Source organism: Molothrus ater, chromosome 16 (genome assembly GCF_012460135.2).
Source record: "Molothrus ater isolate BHLD 08-10-18 breed brown headed cowbird chromosome 16, BPBGC_Mater_1.1, whole genome shotgun sequence".
Taxonomy (NCBI): domain Eukaryota; kingdom Metazoa; phylum Chordata; class Aves; order Passeriformes; family Icteridae; genus Molothrus; species Molothrus ater.
The window spans coordinates 1058858-1074214 of NC_050493.2; the positions used below are offsets into that span (position 1 = coordinate 1058858).

Here is a 15357-nt window from a genome sequence, read left to right on the forward strand (position 1 = left end):
GCGGCGGGCGCGGGGGGCGGCGCGGCCAATGGGGAGGCGCGGGCGGCGGGCGCGGGGGGCGGCGCGGCCAATGGGGTGCGCGGGGTGCTCGGGCGCGGCGGCGCGGCCATGGCGGACGCGATGGCGGCGGGCGGCCCGCGGCGCTGCCGGCGGCTGGAGGGCGAGGCGGCGCGGGCCGCGCTCGCCAACGCCGACACGCTGCTTTTCGACTGCGACGGCGTCCTGTGGCGGGGCGAGGCGGCCGTGAGCGGCGCGGCGGCGGCGCTGGAGCGGCTGGCGGCGGCGGGCAAGCGGCTGTGCTACGTGACCAACAACAGCGGGCGGACGCGCGCGGCCTACACCGAGAAGCTGCGGCGCCTGGGCTTCCCGCCCGCCGAGCCCCGGCACATCTTCAGCTCGGCCTTCTGCGCCGCCCGCTACCTGCGGCAGGCTCTGCCGCCCGGCGCCGCCGCCTACGTGCTGGGCAGCGCCGCGCTGGCCGCCGAGCTGGAGGCCGTGGGCATCCCGCACGTCGGCACCGGGCCCGCCGCCCTGCCCGGGCCCGCGCCCGCCGACTGGGTGCAGGCGCCGCTGGAGCCCGCCGTGCGCGCCGTGCTCGTGGGCTTCGACGAGCACTTCAGCTACGCCAAGCTGTGCCAGGCGCTGCGGTACCTCCTGCGCGGCGGCTCCGAGTGCCTCCTGGTCGGCACCAACCGCGACCACCGGCTGCCGCTCGAGGGCGGCGCCGGCATCCCCGGTGCGCGGGGCCGGGGGGTGGAGCGGGTGGGCCCGGGGATGGGCGGTCTCCGTGCCTCGGTGTCGTGGTGATAAAACACGAGAAGTTCCACCTCAGCTTCAGGAAGGACCTTTTTCCCCGGGGAGTGGCAGAGCCCTGCAGGAGCTGCCCAGGGAGGTCATGGAGTCTCTGTCTCTGGAGATGTTCCAAACTCGGCTTGGCACGTTCCTGTGTCACCTAATCCAGGTGGCCCTGCCTTGCAGGAGGTTGGACTGGATGGTCTCCAGAGGTCCCCTCTAGCTATCCTGGGATTCTTTGAGGTAGCCCGGGCGTCCCAGAGCCTTTCCTCCACAGCACCCCTGAAAGAGAGAGAATCCTTATTGATCCTTTACTTGGGAATAGCAGTTCCCTTTTGACGCTGCAGCATGGAATTCCCACCTCCTGGCAGGCTTTAAGCACCACCTCTCCTGGGACCCACCCGTCCCTCTGCCTGTAAAGCTGAGGCGTCCATTCCCAGTGTCCTGAGCGGATTTGTCCTGGCTTGTGTGGGCGCTGAGAGCCTTCTGTCCCTAATCCCTGCTGCCTGTTCCTGCAGGGACAGGATGCCTGGTGAAGGCCATGGAGATGCCCTCTGTCTGTCCCTAACCCCTCTGTCTGTCCCTAACCCCTCTGTCTGTGTTCCCCAGGGACAGGGTGCCTGGTGACGGCCGTGGAGATGCCCTCTGTCTGTCCCTAACCCCTCTGTCTGTCCCTAACCCCTCTGTCTGTGTTCCCCAGGGACAGGGTGCCTGGTGAAGGCCGTGGAGACAGCAGCACAGCGCGAGGCGTTCATCGTGGGCAAGCCCAACCGCTTCATGTTCGACTGCCTGGCCCAAGAGTTCCCGGTGGACCCCGCTCGCACCATCATGGTGGGGGACAGGCTGGACACGGACATCCTGATGGGCAACAGCTGCGGGCTGACCACGCTGCTCACCCTGACCGGGGTGACAGCCCTGGACGAGGTGCGGGGCCACCAGGACAGCGGCTGTCCCGCCAGGCACAGCCTGGTCCCTGACTACTACGTGGACAGCATCGCCGACCTGCTCCCTGCTCTGGGGCAGTGAGGGGCCCGGGGCAGCCCCAGCAGCAGCCCCTGGCAGTAAGGCACGCACTAGGTACTCCCCGGGGTTAGAACCCTTCGCTTGTCTCCTCTCTGTCCTCTCGGTATGATTCTGTTTACATCTCGGTCTGAAATGCACTTTGAACAAAGGGGGCATTACAGGGGCTGGGCTTGGGGCTGGCTGTAGTTGTAATGCATCGATCCAGTACCGGTGGTGCTCCATGGTACAGCTGGGCTGGGCTGGGCTGGGGCTGGTTGATCTGAGGGCAAGGATCATGTCCTGGCCAGGCTGGGCCATGGCTCAGCCTGGTCTGTTCAGGGAAACGACTCTTGGGATGTGCAGTAGCTCTGGTTGTTACTTGAACCACTTGTGCAGCTGGTGTTTGCCCTTGGTGTGACTCTTTTTCCCAGCTGAGGCCCTGTTGAGGGGCACAGCCCCACGTCAGGTCACACAAATTCATCTCCTTCCTTTGACCACTGCACATTGCACTTGTGATGCAGATTGGGATGATCCCACACAACTGCAGATCTTATCTGCTGCACACAGTGCCTGTCCAAGGTCGAGAGTGTGTAAAGCACATGTACACACTGGCACTCCCTGAGCATAAAGTTAGAATATATTTAAATTATAAATAGAGTCTATGATAATATATCTTGTTTCCCAGGAGGGAGGATGAGAGGAATGTACTTAGCACTGAGTTAATTCTTCTAAACGGTTGCATTTGGTAATGCAGAGAGTCTGTAGCCACACAGGACTGTCCCTCATTCCTGCTGCTTCCCAGGAATCCCTGGATCGATGTGTACCGAGCTCCTGCACTTCCCTCAGCATCAACGAGCCACTTGCCTTGGCTTTAGCTGCACAATCCCAGTTCCTGCTCAGTGCTTGGATGGAGGTAGTGCCCAGGACAGCTGTCCACAGGGAGCCCTGTGGCTCTGTCTGGCTGTGTGTGACAATAGCTCGTGCTTCCTTCCCATCCCTGAGGTTCAGATCTTCCATGTGTGCCGGCAGGGGCTGGGCACACTGGGTGGTGAGGAGTGCTGGCTTGCTCAGGGATGATTCTCTTTGATCTCCAAGTGGGATTGGGCAATGAGGGGCTCACCACAGGGTGGTTTTTGTGCTGCCTGAATCCCACAGTGAAAGCTTTTGCATTAGAGAATTAATTGAAAATTATATATGCAAATAACAAGCTTTTATTGCATAGATTCCAGTATCTACAGTTCAGTTTAAGCACTGGTTTTCCTTCCTGTCCAGCTGAGGAGCTCGGGCAGTGCTGATGCCCTTTCCTGCCTGGTAACTTGTCACCTTCTTAGCACAGCAATAACCCTGCAGTCCAGAGTGTCTCAGTGTTCCCAGAGCACTGGCTGAACCTCTGAAAGGCTGTTTGTTTGTAATGTGGAGTTGTGGAAGGAAGTGTGGATAATCTCTTCTGCAAAGTCCCAGAGGCAGAACTTGCCCCTGGTCTGGGTGACCTGGAGATGGACATTGTGGGCTCACTGCAGGTCGTATCTGATGTAACAGTGTGGGTTTGGATTCAGTCTCTGTTTCTGGTGCTTTTTGTGTCAGGAAAAGGTCAGGAGAGAGTCCAGCATCCCTCAGGCAGCTCTGTCCCTGCTGAGGGCTCTCACTGGCAAGGGAGCCATTGCCTGGGCTCAGGGGTGCTGGAATGTGCTGGTGGCGCTCTCAGTCGTGCTTCAAATCTCTGTTCTGACTTCCAAACTGTTCTTAATCCTCTACTTGAATTCCCATTAAACAAACCTGCTCTCCCCAGTGTTGTCTCACCGTGTGGTCTGGTCTGCTGAGCTGTGCTGCAGCTGTGCATTGGGAATCCTGGGGCTCAGGGATGGTTTGGGAAAGGACCTCAAAGCCCACCCAGTGCCACCCCTGCCATGGCAGGGACACCTCCCACTGTCCCAGGCTGCTCCAAGCCCCAATGTCCCACCTGGCCTTGGGCACTGCCAGGGATCCAGGGGCAGCCACAGCTTCTCTGGGCACCTGTGCCAGGGCCTGCCCACCCTCACAGGGAAGACTTTCTTTCCAACACCTCATCTCACCCTCTGCCATTCATTCCCCTTTGCCCTGCCCGCGCCCTTGGCCAAAGTCCCTCTCCTTTCCTGTGGGCTCCCTTCACCCAGTTTGTTCAGCCCTGGGCTGTGCATGACAGGAAAATGTCCAAAGCCTGCATTTTCCCTGGGTAGACATCACATGAAGGAATTCTTGGCTTTTCCTTGCCTCCACACCTTGGTTATGTCAGCCTGGCAGGTCTGGAACGTTCTGGGGGCTCCTGGACTGCTCAGGATCAGGACACAGGTGACAGTGTGAGAGCAGTGGAGGCTGTGGCAGTGACTTTGTGGCACAGCCCTTTTCCCTTTTCCTCCGAGGGTGGCACAGGTGTGTCTGTGTGTCCGTGCAGCCCAGGGACAGCAGGATCAGCACCTGGCTCCAGCCCACGGAGCTCCCGTTGAAATGTGGGAATTGCCGCTGCCACAAGGGCAGGCTGCCACTGTCCTCTGGGCATTTGATCTCTCCAGGAGCCTCACCTGGGCCCGTGCTGGGCCGTGCCAGCCCCGGGGCACACAAAGGCCCCGATTGTGGCTCCTGCCCACGCCGGGGCTGAGCAGGAAGAGCCGCGCCCGGCACTGACAGCAGCGCTCAGCTCCCGCTCCCGCCTCAGGTTTCCTCTCCCGTGGAGCCCCTGGGCTGTGAGGGACAGCTATTTATGGGGACAGGTATTTATGGCCCACGGACACACGGCCAGGCTCCCCAGGTGTGCCTGGAGCCGGGACCATGCCCAGCCTGAGCGTGGGCAGGAGGCAGAGCCGCAGCAGCCGGGTCCTTGTCTGAAGGGAGCATGGAAGGAGGGGACGGTGCCGGCCCTGCTGCCCCTGCAGTGAGTATTCCCTGTCCTGCAGTGAGAATTCCTGAGCATTCCCTGTCCTACAGTGAGTATTCCCTATCCTGCAGTGAGCATTCCCTGTCCTGCAGTGAGTATTCCCTGTCCTGCAGTGAGAATTCCTGAGCATTCCCTGTCCTGCAGTGAGCATTCCCTGTCCTGCAGGGAGCATTCCCTGCCCCTGCAGTGAGCATTCCCTGTCCTGCAGTGAGAATTCCTGAGCATTCCCTGTCCTGCAGTGAGAATTCCTGAGCATTCCCTGTCCTACAGTGAGTATTCCCTGTCCTGCAGTGAGAATTCCTGAGCATTCCCTGTCCTACAGTGAGTATTCCCTGTCCTGCAGTGAGAATTCCTGAGCATTCCCTGTCCTACAGTGAGTATTCCCTGTTCCATCAGTGAGCATTCCCTGCCCCTGCAGTGAGTATTCCCTGTCCTGCAGGGAGCATTCCCTGTCCTGCAGTGAGAATTCCTGAGCATTCCCTGTCCTACAGTGAGAATTCCTGGATATTCCCTGTCCTAGAGTGAGTATTCCCTATCCTGCAGTGAGAATTCCTGAGCATTCCCTGTCCTGCAGGGAGCATTCCCTGTCCTGCAGTGAGAATTCCTGAGCATTCCCTGCCCCTGCAGTGAGTATTCCCTGTTCCTGCAGTGAGCATTCCCTTTACCATCAGTGAGAATTCCTTTTTCTATCAGTGAGCATTCCCTGTTCCATCAGTGAGCATTCCCTGTTCCATCAGTGAGCATTCCCTGTTCCTGCAGTGAGTATTCCTGAGTATTCCCTGTTCCATCAGTGAGTATTCCCTGTTCCATCAGTGAGCATTCCCTGTTCTGCAGTGAGCATTCCCTGTTCCATCAGTGAGTATTCCTGAGTATTCCCTGTTCCATCAGTGAGTATTCCCTTTTCCATCAGTGAGTATTCCTGAGTATTCCCTGTCCCATCAGTGAGTATTCCCTTTTCCATCAGTGAGCATTCCCTGCCCCTGCAGTGCTCTGTGCTTGCCTGATCCCCCTCCCAAGGGGCAGAGCTCCTGCCATTCCCACGGATCCTGGGAGGGTTCTGTGGATCCCCAGCCCAGCTCCTGCCAGGAGCTGCTGTCACTTGGGCTGAGGTGCCTTGCAGGTGCCTGGGCTTACCTGGGATGAACTGGTCAGGTTGCAGGGCAGAGGAGCCACGGCCAGGCTGCTCGGGATGGGGGTGAGCTGTGCCCTGCTGGGGGCTGGGAGCTGCTGGAGTTCTCTATCTGCACCTTTCCCATCAGAGGGAATTCCACTGGTTATTGACAATCTGCCAGTCACTGCAGGGCTGGGGCTCTGCTCTGCTGGAAGTGATAGGATTTCAGATAGGTGCAATTTTAACTCACTGCTTTTCTCAGGGAATAACCTGGGAGTTCCCTGTTTCCAATAAAGATCCATAACTGTCCCAAGGCTGGGTGAGCCCATCCTCGTGCAGCTGGAGCACATGTAATCCTGGGCATGGATTGAATTTCTCTGTCCTTCAGAGGACTGAGAAACAGGTTATTTTTTAAATGTGGACTGTGTTTGAGATTATTGAAAGCACATTTTCTGCTTTGTAAAAATCCCGTTACGTGCCATGAAGTTAAATTTAATTGCTTCAATATAAGAATTAAAGTAAATTAATAGAGCCAATAGAAATGTCACAGCGCTGCCAAGCTCTTTTCCTTGGTCTCATGGAGAATAATTTAGCAAGAAAATCCAGCAGAGCCCAGCACAGGGAGGGGGACAGAAGCAGGATCACTCCACACAGGGTCTGATTCCAATGCTGACTGTCCCGCTGGGGATTTCTGCTGTAAACCACAATAATTTAATTTGTTGTTCCCTGTGTCTGGAAAGCTGCTGCTCCAGCCCTGCCCTGGGGCTTTGCAGCTTTCCTGGCTGTGCCAGTGCTGGGTACCAGGATGCTGGATCTGAATTCCAGCACTGTGGGGTTATTCCAGGCACTGCAATGGTTTGGCGGCTCTGCACTCCAACCAGTCTGCACAAGGGTTTGTGTCATGAGCTGGAAACTTGTTTGGTGAAAAGGAATTGGCAGAAGGGTCAATTTTAACTCCTGTTCCTCCTTCTTTTGCCTGGCTCCCAGGACAGGAGGGCCACAGCACACTTCCCAGCTCCCTCCAGGACCTTCTGGATCATCCTGTCCGTTGCCTTGTTGTTTTTTGCAGTTGTTGGTGTCAGTGTGGTGGGGGTTCTCAGCTTCTCCCCCAGCTCTGCCCAGGTAAGGGATGCTGATGTGGGCAGGGAGCCCTGAGCTGTGTGGGAAGCAGTTCCAGGAGGGATGGGTGGGCTGAGCTCTGGGCTGAGTCTGGCTGGATCAGTCCCTGGCCAGTGCAGGAAGGTGCAGGTGGGGCTGGGGGTCCCCTGGCCCTTTCCTCCAGCACCTGCTGCCTTTGGCACGAGAGGCACGGGGGTGAGGATGGAGTGGTGGATCATCCTTCCCCTGGGTCAGAGCCTGCTCCTCTCCACTGCTCGATCAGGCAGGAGCAGGGCCCAGCACGGGCCCAGCTGGGGCTGTGGGTGGGAGATGCTGCACGCAGGCACGGGGCAGCTGCTGGTGGGTGCTGCCCTCCCACTCCTCGTGCCCAGGCTGGCTCCCAGCTCCTCCGAGTGACACTGCAGGGCCAGCAGGACCCGCTGAGGAACCAGACAGCCGTGGTGGACAAGGCCAGGAGCACTGTCACCTACTACATCACCTCGCAGAGCAACCTGAGCGCCGTGGTGCTGTACGACAGCAGGAACGTGAGTGCTGGGGCACCCCTGCCTCCCCAGCTCCTGTTTGCTGCCTCCCTCTGCACCTCTAGTCGTGAACTCAGAGCAGGGCAAAGGGAATGGCCACTTCAGGGCTTTCCTGGGCCAGGGCTGGGCGTGTGCTGCCTGCTCCAAGGGCACATCTGTCCACAGGGCTACGTGTGCTACAAGCCGCTGGAGCAGCGAGCCTGCTACCTGAGGAGGATGGAGCCCTGGGACCTGCAGATGGCTCTCAACACCTCTGAGCACAGCGTGAGCAGCTGCTGCAGCATTCCCGGGGCAGATGGGGGCTGGATTGAGCTTTGCACAGGGTCACCGAGTGTTCTCCCTGTGTGGATTTGCAGGGGGGACTCTCCACCCCCAAGGAGCCAGGGCAGGGCTGTCCCAGCCCAGGGGAGCAGTGGCAGCCCCTGTTCTGGGGCATTCATTGCTCACGGGAGCAGAGCTGGGCCCCAGGCTGGGCTCTCAGCCAGCTCTGAGCAGCAGCTCCTGGCTGTATCCATCCCTGATTGCTGTGGGAAGCAGCAGGGGCAGGGGATGTGTCCCATGGAGGTGAATAGCAGGGCTCCTGCAGGGCCTGCTCCCACTGGATTCTGTTACCTGCTCAAAAATCTGGGGGAGGAAAAACAAAGGGGGTTTGTTACCACCTGCCAGGGAAGGAGGCTGGAGGCAGTCGTGTACAAGGACCCTCAGAACAAAGTGTCAGTGGATGCCTGGGCAGGGGCAGATTCCATTTCCAGGGGACAGAAAGCCCCATGGTTTTGTGCCCCTGCCATCTGCTATCCATTTCCTCAGTGGCTCCTGGGGGTCCTCAGTCCCCACCTTACTCCCAGAGAAGTGTGGGAACACAGGCTCCCAAAAGGGATGCAGGGAGAGGAAAGCACCTGCCCAGCCCCGAGGCTCCTCAAGTAAAACCTGGTGGTGCTGGGCTTGCCAGCAGCCCACAGACAGACAGTGAGAGCTGCAGCCTCACCTGGGCAGCTGGCAGGAGAAACCTGCTGGGCACACACCACTCCTGGGTGTCCTGGGAGCCCGAGCAGGGCTCTGGGGACACGGTGCCTGCCTTGGGAGGAACCAACAGGGCCCTTTCTTTCAGGCTGAGCAGCTGCTCCAGCCCAACAACCAGACCAAGTTCTACCGGGAGTTCCTGGGCATTGTGGCAGGGCAGCAGCTGGAGCCCAGGGCCCTGGGGGAGGCTGTGCAGAGCCTGTGTGAGCACTCCTCCATCTTCTGGGTGCGCAGAGCCCACGGTGAGTGGGGCACTCCCCTGGCAGGGCAAGCAGGAGCTTTTCCAGCACCTCTAAGAGGATCAGGCTGTGCTGCACAGCAGCTGATGCATCCCCAGGACAGGCTGCCAAGGCCCAGCACAGGCATGGGTGACCTCTAGTGCAAAATCAGACCATTGTCCACCACCCCTGAGTGCTGGCTCGTACCCACCCCGTCCTGAGCCGTGGCACTGGGAGGGGCTCAGAGCTGCCCCAGCAGCACAGCACAGCACAGCCAGCACCCAGTGCTGTCCCTTGAGACATTGCTGGTTAACCCCTGTCACCTTCATCCTCGGCCAAAGCAGCCTGCTGAGCTGTCAGCCTGCTCCATCTGACTCCAGCTTGAATAAGAAAGGTCATTCCCTGAGGCTTTCCCCTTGCTCAGCTCCCCAGGGACCCTGCAGGAGTCCAAGGCATCAGGGGGACTCAGCAGGACCACAGCATCCCTGGGGACTGGGCAGCTGCAGGACCACAGCATCCCTGGGGACTGGGCAGCTGCAGGACCACAGCACTGCTCTCACTGCTGTCCTTGCTCCTTGGCAGGGCCGGGGAGGCAGCGCCTCATCTACCTGTGCATTGACATCTGCTTCCCCAGCAACATCTGTGTCTCCATCTGCTTCTATTACCTGCCCGAGTGAGTGCTGCAGCCACGCCGCCCTCTCTGCCCTCACACTTGGACTGGATTCCTCAACAGCCTCTGACCTCCACGAGGAAGGGAACACCTGCAACATCCCCAGAGCTTCCTGCTGATTCCGGGCTGCAGGTCAGGAGAGTTTAGAGAAGCAGGAGGCCTCTGCTCAGCACTGTCAGCACAGACACTGCAGCTCTGCTCCAGGGCTGTGCCTCATCCATAGGAATTAGGAGACCCAGGCCCAGAGGAATCCCGGGAAGCAGCTGGAGTTTTGGGGCTCCAGGCTCTGCTCAACACAAGGTGGTTGTTGTTACATCTGGGGGTGGTTGGCTTTAGGAGAGCAGCTCTCCAAGGCACTCCGTGAAACACTCTGAATAAAGGGATTGCAAACCAACACAAGAGCTGCTTCTCCTCTTTGCTCAGCCTCTCCCATCACTGGCAAAGGCTGAGGTTTATTTTTTTCCCACTCTGGGGTACAGGAACATCCAGAGCTGTCAGTAGCTGATGCCCCAGGGATTCCTGCAGCTGAGCTGTGCCCATGTCCCTGCAGTGGGACTGTGCCTCCCTCTCCCATTCCCTCCCTCAGGGCCACACACGTTTCAGCAATGTCCTGCCTGGAGCTGAAGCCTGGTCTCAGCCCAGGCAGCTGCAGCTGCCCCTGTCAGAGCCCCAGCCCTCTCCACACAGGAGGGGATGGGTACAGAGCGTGTCCCAGGCTCTGGAGAGGGTCTGGCAAGGCAAGGGGAAACAAGCAGAGGTGCTGTCCTTGGCACACGTGCCCGTTATCCCAGGACGCTGTCATTGAAGGCCAGGCAGACCACGGCTTTCTGGTGGCCACTGTATTCCCTCTTGATCTCCCCTGTCTCCACACACCACAGTCTGGCCAGGTTATCAGAGGAGGCTGGAACACAGAGTGAAAAGAAAAGTGGGATGTATATTTTTTTTTTTTAATATTTTAAGTTTCTTTTTTTTACTATTATTCTAAGAAATACTTTGCTCTTGCTTCATTCAGCTGTCCTTAGGGCTGGTGATGACCAGCAAGGCAGAGCAACTCAGTGCGCTTCTCTGCATGTAGGGTTTAGCTCTTTTGGAGAGCAGTGAGTGTGGAAATGACCACAGGTGTGTTCAAGGGACTAGCAGGCTGTGAGCTGTGAGATGAGCAGCACACTGGAGATCTCCTCTCCAGTTCCAACAGCTGCCCCAGTGCAGCAGCACAGAATGCTCCAGCCAGCAGAACTGGCTGCTCCCCCCTCACAGCCCTGTGCCCCAGGCTCTGCCATGTGCCAGCCAGGGTCCCTGGTCAGGCCTGGCTGCTCAGAGCCTGGCCCAGCCCAGGTGGAGCCTGACCTGTGACAATGTACTGGGAGTCCCCAGAGAAGGCGCAGTCCCACATCCAGCCCCGCGACGTCTCCCCGGGGTTGTTGCTCTTAATGCTCAGCTCTGTCATCAGAGAGAAGTTTGAAGTCCTCCAGATCTTGCACGTCTGATCTGCAGAACAGGTGGCCAAGAGCCTGAAAGAAGGAGACATCTGAGGGCAATCTCATCAGTCACTGTCCCCCTGTGGGCCTCTGGTTACACAGACCTGGGCGAGGGCCAGTGACGGCCTGGAGATCTGTCCCCATTGCAATCAGATCTCCTTACACCTGCACTGTCAGACTGAGCAGATTCCAGCTGAACAGACTCCGTGAAGGAGCTCACACTGCAGCAGCTGGATCCCAGCTGTAGAAGAGCTCATGGCTGCAAACCTTGCTGAGCTCAGGGAGCACGAGTGGGACAGCCCTGACAGCAACGCCGTGGTGCCACATGCCCTGCCTCCTGTCCCACTCCTCCCTGGGGACCTGCAGTGTGCAGCCAGCAGCAGCCACAGCTGGAGGCACAGCTGGAGGCACAGCTGGCCCCTGCCTGGCCTGGGAAGGAGCTGAGGGCTCCACACTCACGTGGAGTCGGGGCTGAACTTGCACTGCAGGGCGTAGCGGTTGTGAGCCGGGATCTTGGTCTTGGGGATGAGCTGCGTCACCTCCTCGCCGATGCCGCCCGTCAGGTTCCACACGTAGCAGTTTCCCTGCAGCAGAGACACAGAGGGATCTGTGCCCAGGCTGTGCCCAGGCTGGGGGATGCCCACCCAGCCCAGCTGCCACCCCAGCAGGGCTCACCGAGCTGTTCACAGCTGCCATGTAACTGGCGTCGGGGTCGATGTGCACCGAGTTCACCGACACCTCGGGCTCGGGGATCAGCTGCTCGTTGTGGTCAGTCTTCAGGTCCCAGATGTGGATGGCCCCGCTCTGGTCGCCCACGATCAGCTCTGCCTGCAGGGCACACGGCTCTGTGGGCACCGTGAGCTGCAGCCTGCAGCTGGCACCCACGCTGTGCCCCTGCAGCACCGCTGCAGCTGCAGCCTGCACCCACGCTGTGCCCCTGCAGCACCGCTGCAGCCTGCAGCTGGCACCCACGCTGTGCCCCTGCAGCACCGCTGCAGCCTGCAGCTGGCACCCACGCTGTGCCCCTGCAGCACCACTGCAGCTGCCACCCACGCTGTGCCCCTGCAGCACCACTGCAGCTGCAGCCTGCACCCACACTGTGCCCCTGCAGCACCGCTGCAGCTGCAGCTGGCACCCACACTGTGCCCCTGCAGCACCACTGCAGCTGCAGCTGCCACCCACGCTGTGCCCCTGCAGCACCACTGCAGCTGGCACCCACGCTGTGTCCCTGCAGCACCACCCACGCTGTGCCCCTGCAGCCCCACTGCAGTGCTGCTCTGGGGTTAAACAGCACACTCCTGTCCTGCCTCCTCTCTCCCCAGCTCAGGGCTGTCCCCCGCCCTGGCTGTCCCAGCTGGGTACTGACTCCATGACACCCTGCAAAAGGCAGTTTCCCTCCTCAGAAGGGTTTACTGATCTCCTAAACCCCAGAGCAAACAGAGCTGTCCCAGTTCCAGGGCTGTGGCACAGCCACAGCAGCCAAGTGGTTTTCAGCATGTCTGAGAGGCAGCATTAAGGGGCAGGTTGGCCACTGAACAACTGAAGCACTCAAGGGTGCAGATACCAGAAAACACAACCTGAAGTGGGTTTTTCTCTCTCTCTCCCCTTCTCAGGGGAAGGACAAGAGCCAAGGGCAGGAGTCCTGGCTCTGATCCCGTGCTCAGAGCAGAAGACAATGCTGGCATGTCTCCACTCAAACCAGGCCTTTATCGACAGCCCTGCGCTGTCCATAATTTTAGCAGAATCCCTAGAGGAGATCAGGTCATCAGGCACAGCTAATCCTGTCCCTGGGAGCAGAGGCTGCTTCTGAGGAGACAAACACCACTCAATGCATTTATCTGGCAGCACAAAAGTCTCTTCTGGGCTGCTCAGCCCCTCTCAGCAGGTGTAAATGCTGAGTCCAAAGTTTTCATGGCTTTACTCAGGCCATGAGGAATCCCTGAATAATTGGATCAGCATCTCTGCAGAGGGAACTGCAGAGCCATGGAACTGCCCAAACAAATGCTGCCACCTTTGGTCTAATTAACCACCTTCTGCTCACAAACCAACACTCTGCACCTCAGCAGCACCGTGGGCAGGGATTATTTCACATCTAAGGCCTATATTCAGCAATATTCATTTAATGTAACACACTCTCACAGCACTGACACTACCAGAGCATTTGGACAGTCTGGTCCAAATAACTGATCTCAAATTTAGCCTGAAATTCCCGATTTGCAAAATTAAACCTTTGCCAAATGAAATGCAAGGGAACATTTCCATTACTCAGGACTTTACAGAGGTTTGCACAGCCCTGTCTGCAGGCAAAACCACAGCCCTGCAAGCCCAGCCCAGCCATTAGCACTGATTGATCCCTATTGATTTCCCTGCTCCTGCTCCCTTCAGCCTCTTCAAGTGCCCCCACTTCCCCTCTGCTCAGCAACAGCTGCTGAACCCACTGGGGAGCTCCAACCAAACCCCACCCAAAGGCCCCAGGATACTCTTCCTTGGCAGTGTTGTCACCCTCAAGCTTCCCAGCTGCCCCCACCCTGCCAGCTTTGCTCCCATGCCATCCCCAGGGATGCTCCAAGGGCACGTTTGCTCCCATGGGATGAGCTCAGTGCAGCCCCTGTGCTGTCCCTTTGCAACAGCCACCAGGTCATCAGCACAAACACACTGTGTGAAGGCCCCAGGCCATTTCTGTGGTACCCCATCTTCTGCTGGGGTACCCCCTCTCTGCAGCCCCTCAGGTTTACCCCGAGGAGCCACAGGAACAGGGTGCCCAGGGTGCCCCTGCATCCCTGGCAGGGCCCAAAGCCAGGCTGGATGGGGCTTGGAGAAGCCTGGGGCAGTGGAAGGTGTCCCTGCCATGGCAGCTGGCACCAGGGGTGGAATGGGATGGGCTTTAAGCTGTTCCTCTTGATCCTGAGCTGGGAATCCCAGAGGATGCAGCTTCCTCACCTGGTTGGGGTGCAGGCAGACACAGTTGATGGGAGCGTTCACCTGGAAAATGCGCTGGCACTGGAGGTTCCGGGACCTGTGCCAGCGAGGGAGGGGTGCTCAGGGATTAGGGGATCTGTGCCAGTGAGGGAGGGGTGCCCAGGGCTGCGAGCTCGGCCCTGCAGCCCGGGGAAGCCCCGGTGCCCACCTGAGGTCCCAGATGCGGGCCATGCAGTCCTCCCCGCCCGTGTACATCCAGCGCCCGTCCTCGTGGAACCCCACCGAGGTGATGTTCTTGCTCACGCCGTCGTAGTTGATGACGGGGTTGGGGTTGTTGGAGTTGAGGTCGTACATGCGGATGTGCTGGTACCCTGCGGGCACCGGGCAGCGGCTGAGCACCGGCTCAGCACCAGGCAGCGGCTCAGCACCGGGCAGGGCTCAGCACCGGGCAGCGGCTCAGCACCGGGCAGCGGCTCAGCACCGGGCAGCGGCTCAGCACCTCAGGCTCACCTGCGGCTGCGATCATGCTCCGGTCCGGTGTGATCTCCAGGGCATTGACCTGCTGCGGGCGCCGTTAAGGTCGGTACGCAGCATCAGCGGGCCCGAGGCGGGGGCCGGTGGCGGGGCCGGCCCCGAGCCGCGGGGGCGGCGGGGAAGGAAGGAAGGATACGGAGTCCTGGTGCTGCACCGTGCGGGTGCAGATGCCGCTGTGCGCCTGCCAGAACCGCACCGTGTGGTCGTAGCCGGCCGTGGCCAGGATGACCGGGTCGCTGCCCACCGTGCCCTGCGCCGCGTTCATGGTGCCGCCGCTCCCGGAGCCGCCGCGCTCGGGGCGCTCCTTAAAGCCTGCGGGTCTTTGTCACCCCGCGGGGTCTGTGTCACCCCGCGGGGTGTCGGCCCGGCCCGCGGTCTCCCTCACCCCGTGTACCCCCAGCCCCGGTCCCGCTCCCGGTCCGCTCCCGGTTCCCGTCTCTGCGCGTGCGCACAGCCGGCCCGGGCCGCGTCCGGCGGGAGCGCGCATGCGTAGGAGCGGGGGGAACGGACCATGGCCGGGATGCGGGGGGAGAGACGGGCGAAACCACGGAGCGCGGCGGGGGGAGAGCGCGTAAAGCAGCGTGCCACCAGGGGGCGCAGGGCTGGAAACGGGACAGGGGATTTGGGATTGGGATTGGGATATGGGGTATGGGATATGGGGTATGGGATATGGGACAGGGGTATGGGGTATGGGATATGGGGTATAGGATATGGGATATGGAATATGGGGTATGGGACAGGGGATATTGGATATGGGATTGGGATATGGATATGGGATATGGGATATGGGATTGGGATATAGGGTATGGGGTATGGGACATGGGATTGGGATATGGGATATGGGGCGTGGGATACAGGACATGGGACGTAGGACACACGCTGGGCACAGGGCACGCACTGGGCGCCAAGTATGGGACATGAAACGTGGGACACAGTACATGGGACACACACCGGGCACACACCAGGCATGGGACACGGGACATGGGACATGCACTGGGCACACACTGGGGACAGGACCTGGGACACAAGACACACACCGGGCTCCAGGCACAGAGTACACAC

General features: G+C 59.6%; 3 protein-coding genes across 3 annotated transcripts; 2 read left to right on the plus strand and 1 right to left on the minus strand.

Moving 5' to 3' along the window:
- Nucleotides 1-93: 93 nt before the first annotated feature.
- PGP (phosphoglycolate phosphatase) lies at nucleotides 94-3582 on the plus strand. The gene is made up of 2 exons (XM_036392658.2): nucleotides 94-736; nucleotides 1493-3582. Exons 1-2 carry the CDS (start codon nucleotides 109-111, stop codon nucleotides 1816-1818), a joined length of 954 nt encoding a protein of 317 aa, XP_036248551.1. The 5' UTR covers nucleotides 94-108; the 3' UTR covers nucleotides 1819-3582.
- Nucleotides 3583-4599: 1017 nt separating this feature from the next.
- BRICD5 (BRICHOS domain containing 5) lies at nucleotides 4600-9679 on the plus strand. The gene is made up of 6 exons (XM_036392589.1): nucleotides 4600-4644; nucleotides 6804-6938; nucleotides 7307-7459; nucleotides 7622-7720; nucleotides 8565-8718; nucleotides 9277-9679. Exons 1-6 carry the CDS (start codon nucleotides 4600-4602, stop codon nucleotides 9369-9371), a joined length of 681 nt encoding a protein of 226 aa, XP_036248482.1. The 3' UTR covers nucleotides 9372-9679.
- A 91-nt stretch (nucleotides 9680-9770) lies between these two features.
- MLST8 (MTOR associated protein, LST8 homolog) lies at nucleotides 9771-14703 on the minus strand. Its single transcript, XM_036392657.2, has 8 exons — nucleotides 14432-14703; nucleotides 14272-14323; nucleotides 13970-14132; nucleotides 13783-13858; nucleotides 11518-11670; nucleotides 11302-11426; nucleotides 10712-10875; nucleotides 9771-10265 (listed from the first exon to the last, which is right to left on the minus strand). The coding sequence occupies exons 1-8, from the start codon at nucleotides 14558-14560 to the stop codon at nucleotides 10147-10149; spliced, it is 981 nt and encodes a 326-aa protein (XP_036248550.1). The 5' UTR covers nucleotides 14561-14703; the 3' UTR covers nucleotides 9771-10146.
- Nucleotides 14704-15357: the final 654 nt, after the last annotated feature.

What these genes read in the sequence shown, in the direction of transcription:
- PGP (XM_036392658.2), top strand. Translation starts at nt 109, where the DNA reads ATGGCGGACGCGATGGCGGCGGGCGGCCCGCGGCGCTGCCGGCGGCTG. An exon ending in GGGCGGCGCCGGCATCCCCG is followed by an intron (nt 737 to 1,492) that starts GTGCGCGGGGCC and finishes TGTGTTCCCCAG; the next exon opens with GGACAGGGTGCCTGGTGAAG.
- BRICD5 (XM_036392589.1), top strand. Translation starts at nt 4,600, where the DNA reads ATGCCCAGCCTGAGCGTGGGCAGGAGGCAGAGCCGCAGCAGCCGG. An exon ending in GGCAGAGCCGCAGCAGCCGG is followed by an intron (nt 4,645 to 6,803) that starts GTCCTTGTCTGA and finishes CCTGGCTCCCAG; the next exon opens with GACAGGAGGGCCACAGCACA. An exon ending in TCAACACCTCTGAGCACAGC is followed by an intron (nt 7,721 to 8,564) that starts GTGAGCAGCTGC and finishes CCTTTCTTTCAG; the next exon opens with GCTGAGCAGCTGCTCCAGCC.
- MLST8 (XM_036392657.2), bottom strand. Translation starts at nt 14,560, where the DNA reads ATGAACGCGGCGCAGGGCACGGTGGGCAGCGACCCGGTCATCCTGGCC. An exon ending in GCCCGCATCTGGGACCTCAG is followed by an intron (nt 13,859 to 13,969) that starts GTGGGCACCGGG and finishes TCGCTGGCACAG; the next exon opens with GTCCCGGAACCTCCAGTGCC. An exon ending in AAGTTCAGCCCCGACTCCAC is followed by an intron (nt 10,876 to 11,301) that starts GTGAGTGTGGAG and finishes TCCTTCTTTCAG; the next exon opens with GCTCTTGGCCACCTGTTCTG.